The sequence below is a fragment of the Anolis sagrei genome, chromosome 9, assembly GCF_037176765.1.
Source record: "Anolis sagrei isolate rAnoSag1 chromosome 9, rAnoSag1.mat, whole genome shotgun sequence".
Classification (NCBI taxonomy): Eukaryota; Metazoa; Chordata; class Lepidosauria; order Squamata; family Dactyloidae; genus Anolis; species Anolis sagrei.
The window spans coordinates 31,880,761-31,903,201 of record NC_090029.1 but is presented as its reverse complement, the minus strand read 5'-3'; the positions used below and the strand labels follow the sequence as shown (position 1 = coordinate 31,903,201).

The window sequence follows — 22,441 nt, the reverse complement described above, 5'->3', positions numbered from 1 at the left end:
AGAGTATTTCTTTCACAACTTGTAAAGTTTACTCATCGCTTTCTGAATATTTAAAATGACATATTTACTTAGAATACTGTTTGATTTCCTCTGAGGTATCGTCGACAAGGTCACTTTGCTTGGATTCGTAGGCCATCGAGCGATAGAGCTTGCAGGCTACTAAGGCTTTTGCCATGGACTCTTCGCCATGCTGCCAGAAGAAGAGGGCCATTTTCTGCCTCTTCATCAGTACTGCCCAAAGCAACAACTCATTAAGAGGGTAAGGAAAGCGTCTTGTTTCTGGATCATCAATGTCTACGATGTCATCTTTGGTTTTCTTCTTTTTTCCTTCATCTGTAGTAGTATCGGCCTTTTTGTAAAAAAGACAGAGAGAGAGAAAGAGAAAAGGGGAAGTAGTACCATTTTATAGTAGCAGCCCAATTTCCACCAGTTTTAACAGAAATTGACAGCTATCTTATAAAGGAGTGTCCCGAATTTAAAGAAAAAAAAAGTAAAGGTAAAGGTTTCCCCTTGACATTAAGTCTAGACGAGTCCGACTCTGAGAGACGGTGCTCATCTCCATTTCTAAGCTGAAGAGCCAGTGTTGTCTGTAGACATCTCCTAGGTCATGTGGCCAGCATAACTGCATGGAGCGCCATTACCTTACTACAAGAGCAGTACCTATTTATATATCCACATTTGCATGTTTTCAAAATGCTAGGTTGGCAGAAGCTGGGCTATAAATGCGAACTCACCCCGTCCTATGGATTTGAAACACCGACCTTCCGGTCAGCAACTTTAGCACCTCAGCGGTTTAACCCGCTGTGCCACCATATTAATTTAATTAATCTAAGCACACATCTCTTACCAAAACTAAGATATTTTTAAAAAAAGGAAATATATTAACACATTTAAACATAATCTACAAATCTTAAAGCATTAATAGTATTTCCTATTGTGAAGGCTTAAAGTTGATGAAGCTAGTTTGCAATGTATGTGCCTCTGCTCTATTTATGATTATTACAGGCTGAACTTTCAGTTAGGCAACTATTTGGACAAATCTGCAGAGCTATGAATATAATAATAATAGTAATAGTAATAGTAATAATAATAATAATAATAATAATAATAATAATAATAATAATGTCAAACTCCTCTGGGACTTCCAAATTCAGACAGACAGTTTTGGAGCACAATCACACTGACCTCATGATTGTGTTACAAAACAAAGTATGGATTGTCGATGTTGCAATCCCAGGTGACAGCAGGACTGAAGAGAAACAACTGGAAAAGCTGGCACGATATGAGGATTTAAAGATTGAACTGTAAAGACTCTGGCACAAGCCAGTCAAGAGGTCCCAGTGGTGATCGGCACACTGGGTGCAGTGCCTAAAGACCTTGGCCTGCACTTAAACACAATCGGCACGGACAAAATTACCATCTGCCAGCTGCAGAAGGCCACTTTACTGGGATCTGCACGCATTATTCGCTGATACATCACACAGTCCTAAACACTTGGGAAGTGTCCAACGTGTGATCCAATACAACAGCCAGCAGAGTGTCTGCTGTGGATTCATCTTCTTGTGTTTCTAATAATAATAATAATAATAATAATAATAATAATAATAATAATAATAATGTTATTTCTATCCCACCCTCTCTCCCCGGGGGGGCTCAGGGCGGTTTAAAATATAAAGCGGCAAACATTAAATGCCGTGAAGTGCAGGAAGACACTAAACAACCGTAAACAGGTGAGAACATATTAAATAGCAATATCAAATAATAATAGAACTGGACAGTATATTAAACAAACATAGCTAAAATACAATAGCTAAAATACAATAGACAATACACAATTAAAGTGGGAGTACACAAATAATTGAGACAAGAAGCAAGAAGAAATATTTCTAACAATAAGATACAATTAAACAGCTCTTGGAGATAGACAAGATAAATGTATAAGTAAGAAACAGTGAAAGATCAATGTATGTTAGCTAGAAAAAAAGGTCACACAATTTGACATCTTGCTACAAGGAAAAAAAATCAAGTAAGCCAACAGAAAAATATACTCCGAATCCTATCTTACAAGCATGAGAAAGGCACAACAATGTTTCATGGCAACAAACAGAGCGACTTCAGTTATCTGAAGAAAGAAAATACCAGATTGCTTATCTTTCAGGTATTTGCACATGTCCAAAAGAGTCACTATTGTTTGAATTGTCCTTATAATTTGTGCAACTCCAATTTTAATGACTACAACTCCTCTTCGGAATGCCATCATTTACAAGTATGTTATTTACATGAACCTGGGTTAACGCTGTTATTCACACAAAAAAACCCCAATATGCTCTCTTTACTCTGTATTTATCTCATCAAGAAGGCAAATAAGCACTGTATACCTTTGGTTTGTAAGGCTGTGCAGTTTTGATGAAGTGATTATGCCGCATTTTCTCTTTCTTATCCACCCTGTTCCCAAAAGGTTCGTGGTTTTTACGCAGCTGAGGGGTGCTTCCCGAAGCATTTCGCCCAGAACGCTGGAAATGAAAAATAAATGCAATGATAAATGAAGATTCTTTCAGAGAGTATGCTGCCAGAATTACGCAAAATCGTTGAGATGTTTCTTAAATAGATCGCAAAGCCAAACTGGTTTGTAATGGGCTAAAAGAGTTAAAGGTAAAGGTTTCCTTTTGACATTAAGCCTAGTCATGTCCAACTCTGGGGGTTGGTGCTCATCTCCATTTCTGAGCCAAAGAGCTGGCATTGTCCATAGACACCTCTAAGGTCATGTGGCCAGCATGACTACATGGAGCACTGTTACCTTCCCACTTGAGTGGTACCTACTGATCTACTCACATTAGAATGTTTTCAAACTGCTAGGTTGGCGGAGGTCAGATTTGAACTGGCGACCTTTCAGTCAGCAAGTTTATCAGCTCAGCGGTTTAACCTGCTACGTCACCAGGGACTCAAATAGCAAATTATGTCTACCAAAACAAGCTGCACGACCGGGGCTCGACTAACACAGTAATAGCATACTAATGAGATAATAAATTGTTCACTTAGATGCCTAAGAAAAGTTTCAAGTCTTTCAACACAAACTACACTGGCAATGCTGGAATAATGGCTGCTTCTTTCAAAGATTATAAAGTTGCTGAGATGACGCAAGCAAAATACTTTAGGCCAAATCCAGTCAAATTTAAATATTTAAATCCCCAGAATATTGTACAGTTGGATAGTTAAAATGTTAAGAAGGCTCTTAAAGTTGGAAAGATTTGGAAGAAACATCCTGCCAACGCCAGTGATTATTTGCAAATCAGAATTTTTTGGGAGCCAGTGTGCATTTGAGCACACTGGACTATGACTCATTGTTTTATATTTATTGTTAGCCACCTATAGTTAGTCTCTATATCAGGATAAAATTGAAACCTATACATAAACAAACAAACTAATATGTTTTGGTTACACTGAATGGATGAAACATTATATTCTGAAGAACCACATACCCGATTGCTGCTACTGAGGCTGTTGTAAATCACTCTGAAGCGTTTTCGTGTGTAAGTACATCTATAGGTTCCTCCCATCAAATACTCGACAACAAGTCCCACATCAATCAAAGTAAGTTTATATCCAGGAGGGAGGTTTCCCTGAGGAGAAAGTGATATTTGTTCAGGATACTTAAACGACATTGCAATGTAGTCTAGTTGAGTCCAAATGGGGATGGTGCTCATCTCTATTTCTAATCCAAAGAGCCTGCGTTGTCCCAAGACTCCTCCAAGGTAATGTGGACAGCATGACTACATGGAGCGCTGTTACCTTCCTGCAGAAGCGGTACCTATTGATCTACTCACATTTTCATGTTTTTTAACTGCTTGGTTGGCAGAATCTGGGCCTAACAGCGGAAGCTCACTCTGCTCCTTGGATTTGAACCGGCGACCTTTCGGTCAGCAAGTTCAGCAGCTCAGCAGTTTAACCTGCTGCGCCACTGGGGGCTCAAATAGCAAATTATGCCTACCAAATATTGAGGAAGAACTTCCCTGATTTGTATTCATATTAAATATACATATTAAATGGTTCTGTATACTAATATGAGTTCAAAGATGCATTAATATTTTTTGTTATTAGTTTGTGTACAGAAATACAGATAATGATATATTGCTGTTCTGCTCCATAGATGAAAAAACGTTTCCCAGGAAGTAGCATTAACTCATGGGTAAAGTTCTTGTGCTTGGAAGTGGTGATGGGCAGGACCAGGACTTAAGATCAGTAGAGAGGAAGTGAAATTTGTGGACTTCATTTTGCTTATATAACATTACACTCAATTTCCATGCCATCACATTTCCATAAGCCATGTCAGACAGAATCACAGAATGATAGAGTTGTAAGAGACGTCGTGGGTCATCCATTCCAACCCCCTGCCAAGAAGCAGGAAAAATCACATTCAAGCCACACACACACACACACACACCCCAAACAGATGTCCATCCAGCCTCTGTTTAAAAGCTTCCAAAGAAGAAGCCTCCCCTACACTCCAGGGCAGAGAGTTCCACTGCTGAACAGCTCTCACAATTAGGAAGTTCTTCCTAATGTTCAGGTGGAATCCCCTTTCTTATAGTTTGAAGCCATTGCTTCGCGTCCTTGTCTCCGGAGCTAGCAGAAAACAAGCTTGCTCCCTCCTCCCTATGACTTCCCCTCACATCTTGATCCATGGCTATCATGTTTCCTCTCAGCCTTCTCTTCTGCAGACTAAACATGTCCAGGTCAATTACATTTTAGAGATTAAAATCTAATTTTGTCTTTGTATACTGAAATAAGACTAACATGAAATTGGAAGAAAATAATAATTAAATGCAAACCATGGAAGTATTTATTAGTTAAAATCTCTACCTGTTTCACATCTCGGACGAGGTGGAATAACGCTGGATTTGTTGGGCCTTGTTTCTTGAGGTGGATCAAAAGAATTCAAAATTTCAGACAAATTCCAACATGTTATAAGAGAAAAGTACAATAGACAAAATGTAATATTTAATATTCTTGCCTTGTATATAGTTTCTTTTATAAATACAGAAAAAATTCTACAGCCCCATCAAGTGGAAGGTGTAACAAAATAATTCATTTTTATTTTTATTAATTTATTCACTGTATTTATATCCTGCCGTTCTCACTCTGGAGAGGACTCAGAGTGGCCTTACAATTGGCAGCAATTTGATGCCATATAAACAGACATATAATAAAATAAACATAAATCAGAACATAAATTAAAGAGCAATATAAACATTAAAACCATTATTAAACTCAGGCAATTCATAGTCATAGTCAAAAGCCGTTTCAGTCATTATTGCACATATTCCAACTTCACTTATTGCGTTATACTACTGGCCAAAGGCTTGGTCCCAGAGTCATGTTTTTACTTTCTTTCTGAAGGTCAGGAGGGAGGGGGCTGACCTGATTTCACTGGGGGGGGGGGGAGTTATTCTATAGCTGAGGGGACACCACTGAGAAGGCCCTGTCTCTCTCTTTTTTAAAATTCTTTCATTGGTTTTTTTCCCACTCCCACCTTCCCTCCTTGTACATGCAATTTATACATCAAACTACAGAATTTACATTTGAAATATCAATCTCAGTCTTAATTTTTCTACTCCACATCTTAACACATTCGCTAAATAATTCCTAACTGGTTCCCACATCATCTTAGTTATTGTAACCTTTTCAATTTTATCTATATTATTCCATTTGCAATTTGTTATTTCCACATTTAACATATTAACTATATAGTTATACCAATTAATCAGTGTCCATTTTGTTTTGTCTTTCCAACCCCTCACTAAAACAATTTGTGCACACGCTATTAATTTGTCAACCAATTTTTCCTTTTGTATATTCTTCACTCCTGTTATCTGTGCATGTAGTACATTTCTATTAATTATTACTATTTGTAAATGTAATATTCTATTGATTTCCCCTTCAATCATTTTCCAGTATTCTTGCACTTGATCACATTCCCATATCATATTATTAAACACCCCTCTTTGTTTACAGCCATGCCAACACCTATCCTTTATCCCTGGTACAAAGCATAAAAGTTGTGCAGGAGTTCTGTACCATTTTTGTAACATTTTCCTTCTTGCTTCCCTTAATACATTATACTTTTCTTTTGCTATATTACTTATTTCCCTTTGGATGTCGAGAAGGCCCTGTCTCTCGTCCCCACCAACCGCACCCGCGAAGAAAGTGGGACTGAGAGAAGGGCCTTCCCAGACTATCTTAACCTCGTAATATAAAAATCTTTTACATTAGATTAAAAAACCAGTATTGTTACAGCTGAACTGCCATCAACTTACAGTGTTATAAAGTTCTTCAAGCCTTGGGATTGTGAGAAATTTGTGCATGCTCACTCCATTTTCAATAAGAAGTTTCACAAAGGCAACTCTGTCCATCACAAGGGCATCTAACATTGCCTGCTCCAAAGATCCAACCTAAAGATGTAAAACAATGAGTACAACAGAATTAAATAATGTATGGTACAGGTTGAGAATCCTTTATCCAAAATTTTTGAGACTAGAAGTGTCTTGGAATATTTATATTTGCATGTATGTACATAAATAGATATATTGAGAATGTGACCAAAGTCTAAACATGACATTCATTTATGTTTCATAATAGCGTGTACTTAATTTCAATATTTTCAATAATTCTGTGCATGGAACAAAGTTGGTGTATATTGAACCATCCAATGTATCACTGGAATATTATTGATTTTGGAAATCTTGATAAGGAATGCTCAACTTGCAATACAAAACTTGACAAAGCAAAGCAATGAGCCAATATTGTCTCTGAATGTGAAATACGTTCTATCAATGCACTAGTAAAAGAAAAATCTTGGAGTCCTTGCGGAAATGAGCAAACAATGTGATGCAGCAGCTAAAAAAGCCAATAGGATTTTGGCCTGAATAAATAGGAGTCTAGTGTCTAGATCCAGGGAAGTCATGCTAACGCTCTATTCTGCTTTGGTCAGACCACACCTGGAATGACACTGTGTCCAATTCTACTGGTTTTGCAGGAAGAGATGGGGAAGCACACAGACTTATCCCTATGCTGACATTGGCTCATCTCTCTTTGTGCATTTACATTACACTTGACCAAGAACAGCATCCTATTAAGAATTTGCTATTCCAACTATGATGTCTACCTACCAGCCACTGTTGTCCATAAACAAAAACATGATTTTTGGCAATGTCAACTCTATCCCATGCAAGAGTAAGGACAAGCTGGTCAAATGCAGAAGCATTTGTTCCTAAAAAAAAAAAACATAAAAGCAGACTCGAACTCATTAATCGTGTAAATCTGTTTTCACAAGGAATCAAGCAATGCAAATTAAAAACAATCGACTAAATGATTTTGCTTAAGTTATGAAAAATAACACAAAACAGAAAATATCCATTTCATGAATCAAATATGTCAAAATTATAATATTGTGGAAATAGTTTTGAAATTTAAATGATTAAAAGCCAAATGTATGATATAGTTGCCCCTTTTCCAAAGATCTACAAATTACAGGCGGTTGGTAAGATGGGTTGCTGTGAGTTTTCTGGGCTATATGGCCATATTCTAGAACATTCTCTCCTGACATTTCACCCACATCTATGGCATCCTCAATGGTTGTGAGGTCCCTCACACTGAGGCCTTTCACCCACTGAGGCCTTCTCACAATGAGGTCTCTCCCATACTGAGGCAAACTAATACTGAGGCCTACCTCACACAGAGATCTTCTCATACTGGGGCCTCTCTCATTCTCAGGCCTCCTCCCTCCTTTCCTTCAAAAGGATGGTGGAGACCTGGCTGTGGGACCAAGCCTTTGAGGCAGTGCAATGAGGCAAAATGGCGTCCTGAGATGGTTTTTAAGCGACTTTTAATGTGAATATAAGTGATTTTAATGTTTGTATAGATATATGGTTTTATGTCCCGGCATTGAATGTTTGTCGTATATATGTTGTGCTCTGCCCTGAGTCCCCTGCGAGGTAAGAAGGGCAGAATACAAATGTTTTAAATAAATAAATAAATAATAATACTGAGGCAAACAAACACTGAGGCCTTCTCATACAGAGACGTTATCATACTGAGGCCTCTCTCACTCTGAGGTCTACCTCAGACTAAGGCCTATCATACTGAGGCCTTTTTCACTGAGGCCTACTCACACTGAGGGTTCCCTCAGACTGACACCTCTCTCACACTGAGGTGAACTAACACTGAAGCCTACTAAGCTACAGGCACACCTGCTTATATAGAAATACAGCTTTTATTGACTCATTATATCCATTTAACTCTTTAAGTGGTTGACTCACATTTTTGTAATTAAAATACCTAGTTAATGTTTAATATTTATGACACATATTGTTAAGATGGATTTCAAAGAGACTCAAAGCATCTCACAATAAATCCAATACAATTAAAACCTACACATGTACAAATATTCAAATGGAGTTAAACATTAATAGTATTAAAAATAAACAGTTTAAACCCTTAAAACCCATTCATATCTAAAACAACAGCACCCCCATGGCTCTATCTGATTAGTCATGTGGTATGTGCAGACAATACATAACAATGCAGATTATATTCATTTAATTGGGACTACTACTGAAAGGATATGCATTTCAGAAGGGGAATAATTCCACAACAGTTGCATATTTGCCAGTAAGAAAGCAGAGAACAATCATAGAGAAAAGTGAGCAAGGATGTGAGATTTTTTCCCAGTAGTTTTAGGGAAAATCTCCTACTCCAAATATGTTCAATACATCCTAACTATGTCATGCTTTCAAGGGCCAAAACATACCTTTTAGTAGCGCTGTAAGAATGGCAACATCAATATCCTGATGCTCATCAGAACCAATATGGAATACAGTGATCTGTTTTAAAAATGTTAGGAAAAGGTTTTCTAGAACTGCTCATTTGTCTTTGCACACAAAGCAAGAAAATCCAAGCAATTCAGCTCCAGACTATACAAAAATCCAAATCTATACAACTGAATAACAATTAAATGAGAATATTCTAACAGTGTTATAGAAGTACCTTAAATATAAGAATTTACAGCCAAGAAAATAAAATCAGGAATACAAATAAAGTGAACTATGTCTCATTTCATAACTCTATTGGGTCACCGTTATGTGATTAATACAAGCAATAACACACAAACAAAACCAAAACAAAGCTACAGGCTTAGAAATAATAAAAATACCTGGCTTAACAATTTTAACTGTTCATAAATTCAAAAAACTATAAATGCATACAATGCAGAATAGAGTTATGAAAACAAGGATCTTATTGTCATTGTACACTACACAGAGATTCACTTACAAGCTCTCTTTTTTTCATGCACTCCAGCAATGTCTGGAACAAATGGACTGCTTCACTCTGGCCAAAATTAAATGTCTTTTTGATGGTTGAAATGATTTCGGGTTCGACTCCATCAGGAATAATTCTGATTTTTTTCCAAAAAATAAAAAGGCAAGAAAGAAATGCTGTATCATTAGGATAAATATAGAATAGGAGGCATCACTTTCTTTTTAAAAAAAATAAGCCTCATAGCAAACTCTTGACCTTCAAAACACGGAACTCTTATATAAGCTGTGCCTCCTCAAGAAAATGCTCTTTAATTTCTTTTTTTTTTTAATATAATTTTTATTAAAGTTTCTACAATCCACACAAGGAAAGAGGGGGAACAATAATAAGAAGATAGAACAGTAGGAAAGGGAGAGATATACAAACAAAAGGAAGAAGGGAAAAGAAAAAAAAAACCAATACATAACAGACACCTAAATACGAACAATACAACTACCTAAACTATTCTAAAATGACTTCCACTCCAGCCTCAGGATCTTATCAAAACATTTCTTCTCCTTAAAGTCTATTCTCATCCCAATGTTTTTTCAGTAGAAAATGCTCTTTAATTTCAAGATACAGCTAAGTAAAGTTTTCCTCACATGCAAGGGCACTAAAAATCAGAGGTAAAGCAGATTTATGAACCATCTAGGGCTTCAAGATCGTCCAGGGAGACACTGCTCTCGATCCCGCCTTCATCACAAGTATATTTGGCAGGGACGAGAGACAGGGCCTTCTCTGTGGTGGCCCCTCGGCTATGGAACGCCCTCCCTAAGGAGATTAGATCGGCACCCTCAGTCTTAACTTTTCGGAGACAAGTTAAGACATGGTTATATGTGCAAGCGTTCACTAATGCAGAGTAACTGACATCGGAAGTGGAATCACTCAACAATGGAACTTGGACAACGTTATTTAACTAGGAGAAGCTGATGATAATGATATTGGCTTTTTATTGCTTTTATTGCTTCTATTGTGTTTTTAGAGTGTTTTAATGTTTAAATTACATTTTGTTGTTATGCATACTGAGTTGTTGTGAACTGCCTTGAGTCGCCGATAAGGCTGAGAAAGGCGGTATACAAATATAGTAAATAAATAAATAAATAATATTTGCATGCAAGAGGGTGGCAAAGTCATAAAATCAGTATTGAAAGGGGCCTTTGGAAAAGAAATATCTGGTACAGTCCTCATTCAATACAGCTTCTGCTACATGCAGCTATATCCCTAACAGATGGCCATCACTCCCCTGTGTAAACCAATACAGGTATGGGCAACTACAGCTGGTACAGGAGCTAATTTTCCGCTCTGGGACCTTCGGAGAGATGCATCCATTTGGAGGGGTGGGATGGAGGAAGTATCAAATTATCATCATGATAGTCTTCTGGGATACATTTTCTTTTTTGGGTCAGGAAAAAGAAGCCGTGGGAGTTTATAATGGTTGCCCAAAGAAACCACGGGAACCACCTGCAGCCCCCAGAGCAATGTTTCCATATTCTGCACAACAGCCTTTAACATAAGGTTCTTGTGGGTTTTTTCGGGCTATAGAGCCATGTTCTAGAGGCATTTCTCCTGACGTTTCGCCTGCATCTATGGCAAGCATCCTCAGAGGTTGAGAAGGTCTGTTGGAAGTAGGAAAAATGGGTTTATATATCTGTGGAATGGCTGGGGTGGGGCAAGGAGCTCTTCCCTGCTGTAGTTAGGTGTGAATGTTTAGCTGATCACCTTCATTAGCATTTGAAGGCCTGCCTGAGTCTGGGAAAATCTGTTGCTGGGAGGTGTTAATCTGTGCCTTCTCTGTGTAGTCTGACATGGTGGTTGTTGGTGTGGTCCAGCATTTCTGTGTCCTCAAATAATATGCTGTGTCCAGGCTGGTTCATCAGCATATTATTTGAGAACACAGAAATGCTGGACCACACCAACAACCACCATGTCAGACTACACAGAGAAGCCATTGAAATCCACAAGCATGTGGACAATTTCAACAGAAAGGAAGAGACCATGAAAATGAACAAAATCTGGCTACCAGTATTAAAAAACTCTAAAATTATAACAGCTAAACAACAGAGAGGAAAAAACCAGGCACAGATTAACACCTCCCAGCAACAGATTTTCCCAGACTCAGGCAGGCCTTCAAATGCTAATGAAGGTGATCAGCTAAACATTCACACCTAACTGCAGCAGGGAAGAGCTCCTTGCCCCACCCCAGCCATTCCACAGATATATAAACCCATTTTTCCTACTTCCAACAGACCTTCTCAACCTCTGAGGATGCTTGCCATAGATGCAGGCGAAACGTCAGGAAAAATGCCTCTAGAACATGGCTCTATAGCCCGAAAAAACCCACAAGAACCTAGTGATTCCAGCCATGAAAGCCTTCGACAAAGCCTTTAACATATTTAAAGCCGTGTATTGTGTTTTCTCTTAATCAGCTCTTTTCCTGATTGAATACAAACCGCTTTCAAGTCTCTGATGTAAAAGAAAGCAGCTTTGCGTGTTCACATTGATGGTTACTTACCCTCCCTCTTCTGTTTGCTTATATACATAAGCCAAGATGTCTGCCGCTCTGCCAGTTCCTTCACAAATCACAACTGGCACAGGAGGACTTTCCTGAAGGTATTCCAAAACAGTAAGGACAACATTGGGGCCTCCTTCAAATATGAGTGCCACCACGGGGACACCCTGGCCAATTCCTGCACAAAACAAGTGGGGGGAGGGGACAGAAAAATTAAGCTGATTACTGATTTTAGCAATCACCTTCACTTTGCACTTTTATATACTACCAATCTATGGATTCTAGAGACCTTTATTCATAAGATTTTGGAGCGAAAGATGGCAGACTAAGAGCTCTTACACTTTTACTGCTATTCAAACGGGCACTTTAAGGCTTATATATTAATATAATATATTATAGTATTAATATATTACTGATGTTGTGCTGTGCTAATAATATATTGTATACACATATAATATTGATAATATATATTTATTTTATTATTTATTTATTTACAGTATTTATGTTACGCTCTTCTCACCCCGCAGGGGACTCAGGGTGGATCAAATTGTACATATTTATGGCAAACATTCAATGCCATAGACACACAACATATATAGACAGACACAGAGGCAATTTAACATTCCAGCTTTTCTTGAGGGTATCCCTTCACTGACCATTTGTGACACTGATGAAGTACTTCCTCATTCTTTGCATGCCTGCTGGAGATTTTTATGGCCTCATAAATTAGTTAAATTTGCCTCCCCGCATAAGCGGTACCTAAATTTCCTGCTTGACAGATGCAACTGTCTTTCGGGCTGCAAAGGTCGACAGCAAGCTACACAAAATTGGTCGGAAGCTCTCTCCGACCCGGGCCAGCTTCAAACTTATGACCTTTTGGTCAGTAGTGATCTTAATGCAGCTGACTCCTAGCCAGCTGCGCCACAGTCCCAGTGCTGCTGTATTGTATTATAATGTAATACAATATAATAATAATAATAATAATAATAATAATACAATATAATAATTATATCTCTCATATTACATGTAATATTACTAATAATATTACAGTATAGTGGTATAGTACAATATGGGAATGGATGGTACTAATATTGTGCTATGCTAATAATTTAATATATTGTATTTACATATAACTTGTAAGCTGCTCTGTGTCCCCTTCGGAGTAAGAAGGGCAGCATATAAATGTTATAAATAAATAAATAGTTCTTCTTTTAATAAAGTACACTATAGTCCAGCCATGGGCAAACTTCAACTAACAATTCCTAACAACCTTCCAGCTATCATAGGCAACTATGTTGTACTAAAAGCGACTTTGTATTCATAAGGAGTTAAATGGACCAGAAACTATCATAAGGGTATATTTGTACTATTTAACACATATGCTATTTGGCATTCTGCGTCATCAAGCATTATTTTGAACCATTTCCTGCATGCTTTCACCATTGTGCATAGTTTGTTCTATTCTTGCTAGTTAGTGCAAGTTGTAAATCTCTTTCTGACAATGAAAAAAACTTCACTCCTCTAGTTTCCAGGAATTCACCAAGCAGGTTTTAAAACACATGACACACTATCTTTGATAAGCAGGTCAGGTTCTGGCTAGTGTTTACAGACAGAAGATAGGCTGGGAACCTTATGTACCTGGGATATAAATGCAATAAAATTAATAAATAATATTTATTTATACCCCACCACCATCTCCCCAAAGGGACTCAGGGCAGAGCACATAAGAACTACAAGTGCTGAACATAAAATAAACAATACATACACATATAGACTATAACAGCATACACTTACAACAGCAAACATACATAAAATGACACATAATATATATAATTTAGAACTCATAAAATGCAGTGGTGCCTGCAGATAAAACCAACAGTCTTAAAATTAACAATCCAAGTGCCAGAGTAGAGCAATCACTAACCACTAAAATCTACTCAAGGTCAAAGTGGTGGCTAACCTAATCTCCCTAGGGAGGGCATTCCAGAGCCAGGGCGCCACCACCGAGAAGGCCTTCTCTCTCTCATCCCCACCAGCCATACTTGTGATGGAGGTGAGACCAAAAGGAGAGCCTCCCCGGCAGATCTCAAAGCCTATGCCAGTTTATAGAAGGAGATATGGTCTCTGAGATAGGTTAGACCCAAAATAAGGGCTAGAAATATGCCATCTTTGAAGTTGTTGGTCAATATCAGATTCTCTGGGTGTGTTCAGACTTCAGACTTATAGCACCACTATAACTACCATGCCTCCATCATATCAAATCTCAGGGTTTATGGTTTTGTGTTAAATTGAACCTTCTCTGGCAGACAACTCTTGAGGTTTACCAAACTATAAATCCCAGGATTCTGCAGGTTGCAGCCATGAATAGGCTAACAGATACCTCTTGGGAAACTTGAACAATTAATCTTTTTTAAAGCTTACTGTTCTGAAAAAAATTCCAAAGGTCTTTGGATGCTACTCTACAACTACAACAACATAAAAATGCCAGAAGTCAGCTTAAAATCTGACAGTTGCTTGCATTTGGAATTTCCTTTGGAGAGGAAATGTAAAAACCCACCATTCTTTTCAGTTCCAGGTTAGCGTTTTTAATTCAGACTGCACACACCTATCTTCACTGAATATTTAACCATACCCTATACAGGTAAATATCAGCTAGAAAGCTAACATTCATAACATAATGCTAGATCTAACACAGCTCTTCTAATCCAAAAGCAACTTAAGATGCTGAGCTATGCACATTTTAAATACAGTTAATCATACACAGGTTCTAAAATGTGGCTTACACATGTTGAAGGGGTAATTAAACTGCAGCCAATGAAGTCAGCACAAACGTAAATGAAACACAGGAAAAGTGTAAATATATAATAACTTTACACAGGAATACATAAGCCCTCGGCTACAACCGCTATGGAATATGTAGGCACTGTAAAGCTTTTGTTTGTCAAATGTTAGTCAAGTAAAATCTTGGGGGTATTTTAGGTCCTTACAGAATGGGTTGCTTTTAATTATCTACAATTCTCTAAAACAATGTTTCTCAACATGGGGGTCAGGACCCCTGTGAGGGTCATGAGGGGATGTCTGAGGGGTCTCCAAAGACCATCGGAAAACAAAGTATTTTCTGTTGATCATGAGGATTCTGTGTGGGAAGTTTGGCCCAATTCTATCATTGATGGGGTTCAAAATGCTCTTTTATTGTAGGTGAACTATAAATGCCAGCAACTACAATTCCCAAATGTCAAGGTCTATTTTCCTCAAACTGCACCAGTGTTTACATTTGGGCACATTGAGTATTTGTGCCAAGTTTGGTCCAGATCCATCATTGTTTGAGTCCACAGTACTCCCTGGATGTAGGTGAACTACAACTCCAAAACTCAAGCTCAATGCCCACCACATCCTTCTAATATTTTTTGTTGGTTATGGGAGTTCTGTGGTTCAATTCCATCATTGGAGTTCAGAATGCTCTTTGATTATAGGCAAACTATAAATCTCAGCAACTACAACTCCCAAATGACAAAATCCTCCAAACCTCACCAATATTCAAATCTGGGCGTATTGGATGTTTGTGCCAAATTTGGTCAAGTGAATGAAAATACATCCTGCATATTATATATTTATATTACAATTCATAATAGTAGCAAAATTACAATTATGAAGTAGGAACGAAAATATTATAGTTGGACATCACAACAGGAGGAAATGTATTAAGGGGTCGTGGCATTAGGAAGGTTGAGAAACACTGCTCTAAAATTTCCACAAAAAAGAAGACCAGTATGTCTCTCTATGTAAGCAGCTTTCTAGCATAAATATCCTTAAGGCATCAGATCCTGGCTGGCCTTGGAAGCCAAGCAGCCCTAATTAGCGCTTGGATGCGAGACTCAATGAAAACCAGGTGCTGTAGGCTATATTTCAGAGGAAGGAACTGGCAAAACCACTTCTGAATATTTCTTCCCTAAGAAAAACCTATGAAATTCATAGTTGACAGGGGACCTGAAGGCACATACACACATACAGGCAGATTTCTAACTAGGGAAGCTTGCCACCCCGGTTCGCTTTCTCAATTATGCGAGTGAGGAAAACTGTTATCACTGTAGCATACATTCCGCAGCATATAGTGCTTTCTATTTCATAGAACCACAGACTTGGAAGACATCACAACAAGGACCATCCAGTCCAATTTCCTATCTAAGGGCTATTTAATTTACAAATCATAACTCATACATACTTGCATGAATCCTTTGCAGGTTGATTGTTTTTTCCAGTTCTCGTCGCAGCTTTACTTCAGCTCCATATTTGCCAACGGTTCCATCATCCACCAGGATGAAATGCGAATGAAGATTATTCAGGACATTTAGTTTACTTAAAGGATTTAAAAGGGTTTGATATGGGGCGACCACCTAAGCAAAGACCAAAATAAAATGCCTTTTTCAGATAGATATAAATCTAAATTATTTTTCAAAGCAACTTCAATTGTTGGATGATCTGTTTTTCAACTACACAACAAACCTCTGATTCAGTCTTGCAACAACAACAAAATACGCTCTAATAAAAGGAGAATGCATGGGTTTTCATTAAAATAATTAAGGGAGAATACAGCAACGAAGAAAATGTTCAACCCATGTAAACAATCTTGTTAAATCGTGGTTATTAGAACATTCCTTTGGATATTCTAGTATGCTTATGTCAATTTCTGAGACAGGCAACTTCAGATCAAAGCCTTACAGTAATCATGCCAGTTATGAGCACAAGTGCAAAACTGGCCAAACTTACATCTCTCCCAACGAGATCGTTTCTGTTTTCAATTACTCCCCACGGTGCAATTCCAATAGTGCAAATCTTTCGAGATGATCGAGAGGCATGTTCCTTAAGAGCATCACCAACATGTTTTGCAACCCCTGTTCAGGAATAAGGAATATCATTGTCTTATGAAAATTGTGTCATTCCTACTCCACAATGCTCAGTAGTTAGGATGAAATATCCTAGCCAACGATAGCTTAGTCGACTACTGAGAGTGAACAACAATAACAATCCTCTCACTACCTATATAAATACTATTATTCTCATTTGATATGTTTTTGCTGGGGAAGCAAAAGGCAAGGCCTGAATTAATTATTTAGTCTGTACAACAAATAAGCCACAAATTTACTATTAGTTAGAATTGGATCACTATGTTACCACTACTACCATGCAAACTTAAAAAGTGAAATGCATTGGGACACTATCTGCAAAATCTAGTGTCCAGCCTATCTCTACAGCAGTGGTTCCCAGCCTGTGGTCCGTGGACTAGTAGTGGTCCACAAGAACTGAAATATGGTCCACGGCCTCACCATTACTACACCGTTGCAAAGAGAGCGACTGGTCTTGCAAAACCCTCTTATAGTGCCGAGGCTCATTAAATATGGTTTTTATGGTGACTACTGGATGGCGTATGTTCTGTATCAGAAACTAGAGGTGATGTGGTCTATCCAATCCAGTTTTCTGAATCAGCACCCCAAATATAGATTGGACCATGTGCAATTGACTATGGAATCGGCCTTGGACCACGTTCTTTGGATGGCGTGATTTTAATACTGAATGCAATTTTAAAATGCTTAACTTGTATTAATTTTAACTGAAGTGTTTTTAAGTTTTTAATGTCTGTATATGTTGCTAAGCATTGAATAATTGCCATATGTAAGCCACCTTGAGTCCTCTTCGGGATAGAGATATAAAAAGGGTAAATAAATAAATAATCAAACCGAATCTAAAGTTGACCAATACTGAAATGTATTCAATATTTGATATTGAAATCAAATATTGATTTCAATATCAAATATGAACAAGATTGGTTATGTAGATTTGTTCTTAAGTTGAATTTATAAGTCTGAGGAAGTACAATTTTAAATGTATCTCTCTCTCTCTCTGTATGTATGTGTGTATGTATGCATATGCATATACATATATATATAAGCTTTGGATAGCATAGGGAAGGGTTTATATCCCTGTACTGTTTGTTTTGCTGTCTGTACCTCTGTTTACGAGATTTCACCTCACTTTCTGTCCCTCTGATAATTGGATTTTGGAAAAAAAAATCCTTGTTGTGGAATCAAAGATAGGTGTGAAAGCTTCAGTGGAAACACCTTTTCCCCATGATAACGCTTCCAGATGTGAATTTCCGTTCCTAGATATAGATTTCTCTCACCCCTGATCTTAATTATGACCCGTTTGTAAGTCGGACTTAGGGACTGCCCGTGAACTGGACAATATATTTTGAGCTGTGCCTTCACCTGTATTCACTCCTCCAGTTATAATCCAGGCTCCTGTTGTCACGGCAGCTTTAATAAGTCCTTTACCAAGCAGTTGCTTGATGCGTGGATGAAGCTCAAATTTCTGCATCCCTCCATGAACAGAAATGACAAGTTTTGGCAATTCCATCTGCCATTCTTTAAGCATAAGTTGTAGGATGGCTTCAGGTTTGGTGTCATAAGACAATCGTACATACTAACAAGAAAGAATACATATTTAGAAAGGATACATACAACCAGGAAAATATATCCCACATTTGCATGAACTATAACCAGGAAAATATATCCCACATTTGCATAAATTACAACTGATATTATATATAGAGAGAGGGGGAGAGAGAGAGAGAGAGAGAGAGAGCACAGTTGTAGTTGTCCAGTATCAATCCTGAACCTCTTCTGAGAATTTGGGACACCATGTAATTTTGAGTGTCTTTTTCAAATGGGGCTATGTACGCATAACAGAAAATCAATATTTATTCCTGTTTCTAGAATTACAATAGATATATGCATTGTAAAGAAAGGAACCGCATCCAGGCCCAGTTCAGAGGTCACTGTTAACAAGAAACTGTTATAGGTTATTAGTTCCCTCTCCAATCTTCCTCATTTTCAACAGCAACGTTTTACTGTGATGTCCTAATGAGATGCAACCTGTGCTTACTAATAGCCACAGGCCATCCCAACAACAATTACATCAGTGGTTCTCAACCTGTGGGTCCCCAGGCGTTTTGGCCTACAACTCCCAGAAATCCCAGCCAGTTTACCAGCTGTTAGGATTTCTGGGAGTTGAAGGCCAAAACATCTAGGGACCCCAGGTTGAGAACCACTGAATTACATGTTTTTAAAATTTTAATATAAAGACAAGCTATTTTTCTCTTTTTTGTGTGTGTGTTCTGCGAATCTCTGTTTCACTTGGGCAAAGGAAGGAGCACTGAGGGAAAATAGAAACAAACAGCATACTAAAGCAAGAGAAACTGGATCCACCAGGTAAATAATGGTGAATCTGCAGGTGGGGATGGTTCCTCCCCTGCCACAAATCTCTGTTCCACCCGGCATCTCCCTTCATTTTCCTGGAGAAACATGAGACTCATGGCAAGAAGAAAAGAGGAGGAGCTGGCCCTGTGCTACCTCCCTTACACTGCAGATGCTACTCCTGTTCCTCTTCCTCTGTCCTGCCAATCTCTATTCTCAGGCAAAAGAAAAGGGAATACTGAATGAAGACACAACACACAGGAAGAGGAGGAGGAACCAAATTTGCCAGGAATGGCTCCTCCTTCTTTTCCATTTTGCCACGTGTTTCTGGTCCTCAGTATCTTCCTTCTTTTTCCCAGGCAGAAAAAATATGAAGAGAAATGTAGCTGGCTTTCTCAGGGTACGTAAAGAAACATGTAGGGACAGCTCCTCACTGAAAATCTTGGAAATGCTACTTTTCCAAGTTCTACACATCCCAACATACAAATTATGTTAGGGCATGGTGTCCTAAATGAGTTGTTATCCACCAATTATTTTCCCAGAGCAAAAAAAAAGCTTGATAAAAAGACATAGGACAACAAACCAGCATTGAAAAAAACAGAACTATAATTGAGATTATTGCTCAGGGTAAAAATGCTGAGCAGGGGTAATGTTCTATTCAATCTAGTGAGCTAACAAACAGAGGCCCACAACACAACAAAGACTGGCAGATCTTAAAGAACCTTCTATTAAGCAGTAACACTATAGAGTGAGAAACATATTGTAGAAAGAGCATTTCCTTCCATTACACCACTTTATTAATATTGGCAAAGTGCAAATAAAATCTCAAATACTGTCAAATAGTTAACTGAAATCTTCCACTCTTCTTAACTAATACAGATTATAAAGCACACTTCATAAAACGACATGAAAAGTCATTCATTCATGCCCCAAAATAAAAATTATCTGAGCAGAGCTAGTTTCCATAATAATATGCACCATGCCTTCAATCTGAAGTAGCCAGTCAAAGAGAACTTGACCTCCCTCACATCTCTTTCCTTGCATATTACCTCCATGTTTTATCTTATACTAGCCCTCCCCTGCCACGTGTTGCTGTGGCAGTGTATATGTGTTTTGTATGTTTTGTGTGTGTGTGTGTGTGTGTGTGTATATATATATATATATATATGTTTGTGTATATTTGTGAATATGTGTATATGTGTGTGTGTGTCGTTTTGGCAATCCGTTGTAATGTATTTTTTGTTTTTTTGTTTCTAAAGTCTTTTCTGCTGTGTTTTTCAGTGTTTTTATGAGTTATGGTCCCTTGTTAGCCTGATAGGTGTATTGTGTCCAAATTTGGTGATAATTCATCCAGTGGTTTTTTTAGTTATGTTGATCCCACAAACTAACATTACATTTTTATATAGGTTGGTTACAGTAGGCTTGCTTGTTCCACAAGTTCACTAAATGAAGTTATATTTATGTGCGAAGAGTTCTGAATATTATAGAGTAGTTCTGGAGGACTTAACAATGACTAGAGTAGTAGTTTCTCAAGACCCCCAGGTAACTCTACGATCAATGTCTATTGAAAGTTCCATTGTAAGCTTTCCACAGAGTCATGATGAAATCCAGAGAGAGTACCTCTCTGGGCATTTTTAGGTCCTCCAAAATGATTCCATGGTATCAACCCTCATTCATTTCAGGAAAGAAAAATAAGGTTCCAGATTACATGAAAATTTTATTATGCAAAGGATCCTGGAAGAAACCCCCCATGAAATAGGTCTTCCTATTGTATTTAGTTTTATTCCAAAAGCAGTCATCATCAGTTGGGCTACTAGCCGAGAAATAATCCCTAGATACATACCTTGGCTCGGTAGGAATGAGAACCCCCTTGAAAGTTAATGATGCCATAAGCATCTGTTGGACTCTGTTCGGTGTGTTTTTCTACTGACCACTCTTCTATTTCCTGATTAAAATTTTCACCCAGTTTCACATCTGAATATTTCATGGCAAGGCTTGCAGTGAAGCAAGCATGTTGCCGGACCAAGCGGCCACAGCAGCACCTGCGGATAATTATTGAGAGTCAGGGAATCAGGAAGACACACAGCGATAAATGCACAATCCTTGGCTCATTCTCATATTACTGGATATACACTGGTGAATTATGAATATTTGCTATTTCTGATAAGATTATTACATTTTTATATAAAAAAGTAACTGAGGTAGCTCTTGCTTAAAACGCCACATAACGGAAATTCAGAGTACCCACACACATACAGAAGACTCATAATGATCATTTGGAAAGAGATTATGCCTAAGGTCTAGAATGCCGTAATGGGGATGGTGCACTGTTTTCTTTTTAATTATTTTTTTCTGAAGAAAAACATGTTTAAAAATATTTTTAAAAGAAATGCCTTGAAGGCACAAAACTATCTTCAATAACTCTTTTACAAATTGAGTGAGTTGTGGTTACTTCATTTGAAAGTTGCATACCTACCTGACAAGTTGCTGACAAATTTGACATCCTGGAAGGCATCTGTGATAAAAAGAAATACAGAAAAGTAATGTGATATTTGTGAGTGGGCTTATTAACAAAAGACCCTCCCCATAAATGCATAGCAGAGTAACTTATTAGCAGCAGCGTGAGCCCCAGCACCAGTAGCCCACAATTGATAAAAAGAACAAAAACACACAGAACAGTGTTATCTCTTCCATAGGAGGCTTTTCTTTATAGCAAAATAATATGGTTGCACTATTTACAAGAACAAGGTTTCCATAACACAAATAAAGTTATTTATATTTCCTTCTTTGCTTCCACGCTGGGCTTCTTTCTCATGCAGATAAACAGCTTCACTCTCACAGAGCCTCTTCTCACACCAAACTTACACAGGAGATTTACACAGGAGCTTTTTACACACTGGGGCCTTCACACACGATGGCCTTCAACCTGAGGCTTCTCTCACAGAAGCTTCTCACACCAGGCCTTCTCAGACTGAGGACAACCTCACACTGAGGCTTCTCCCACTGAGGGCTCTCTCAGACCAACGCCTCCTATATACTGAGACAAACTAGCACTGAGGCCTTCTCATACTGAAGCCTACTAACACACTGAGGCCCTTCTTCCACAAAGACTTCTCACAGACTGAGGACTACTAAGCTACATACACACCTGCTTTGCTGAGTCATTGTATCCATTCTCATATTTCTGTAATAAAAAACCTAGCTAATTTTTAATATTTCTGACAATATTTTCCTGGAGTATTATGGCTTAATTTGACTGGGATGATCCTTAAAATATCTGTGTACGTAATTTTGCTGTAGCATGCATAATATATGTGTGGTCCACCATAGT

General features: G+C 38.1%; 1 protein-coding gene across 1 annotated transcript in view; it reads right to left on the bottom strand.

Moving 5' to 3' along the window:
* The window catches only part of TRPM7 (transient receptor potential cation channel subfamily M member 7), a 96,737-nt gene that overhangs the window by 41,564 nt on the left and 32,732 nt on the right, over positions 1–22,441 (bottom strand). The window contains exons 3-16 of the mRNA XM_060755235.2: positions 21,587–21,625; positions 20,954–21,152; positions 18,124–18,337; positions 16,628–16,752; positions 16,083–16,254; positions 11,864–12,038; positions 9,328–9,451; positions 8,807–8,879; positions 7,167–7,267; positions 6,315–6,449; positions 4,861–4,914; positions 3,480–3,620; positions 2,379–2,513; positions 69–349 (exon numbers count right to left, since the gene is read on the bottom strand). Coding sequence (XP_060611218.2) covers positions 69–349; positions 2,379–2,513; positions 3,480–3,620; positions 4,861–4,914; positions 6,315–6,449; positions 7,167–7,267; positions 8,807–8,879; positions 9,328–9,451; positions 11,864–12,038; positions 16,083–16,254; positions 16,628–16,752; positions 18,124–18,337; positions 20,954–21,152; positions 21,587–21,625 — 1,968 coding nt within the window. The remainder of the gene's footprint in view (positions 1–68; positions 350–2,378; positions 2,514–3,479; positions 3,621–4,860; positions 4,915–6,314; positions 6,450–7,166; positions 7,268–8,806; positions 8,880–9,327; positions 9,452–11,863; positions 12,039–16,082; positions 16,255–16,627; positions 16,753–18,123; positions 18,338–20,953; positions 21,153–21,586; positions 21,626–22,441) is intronic.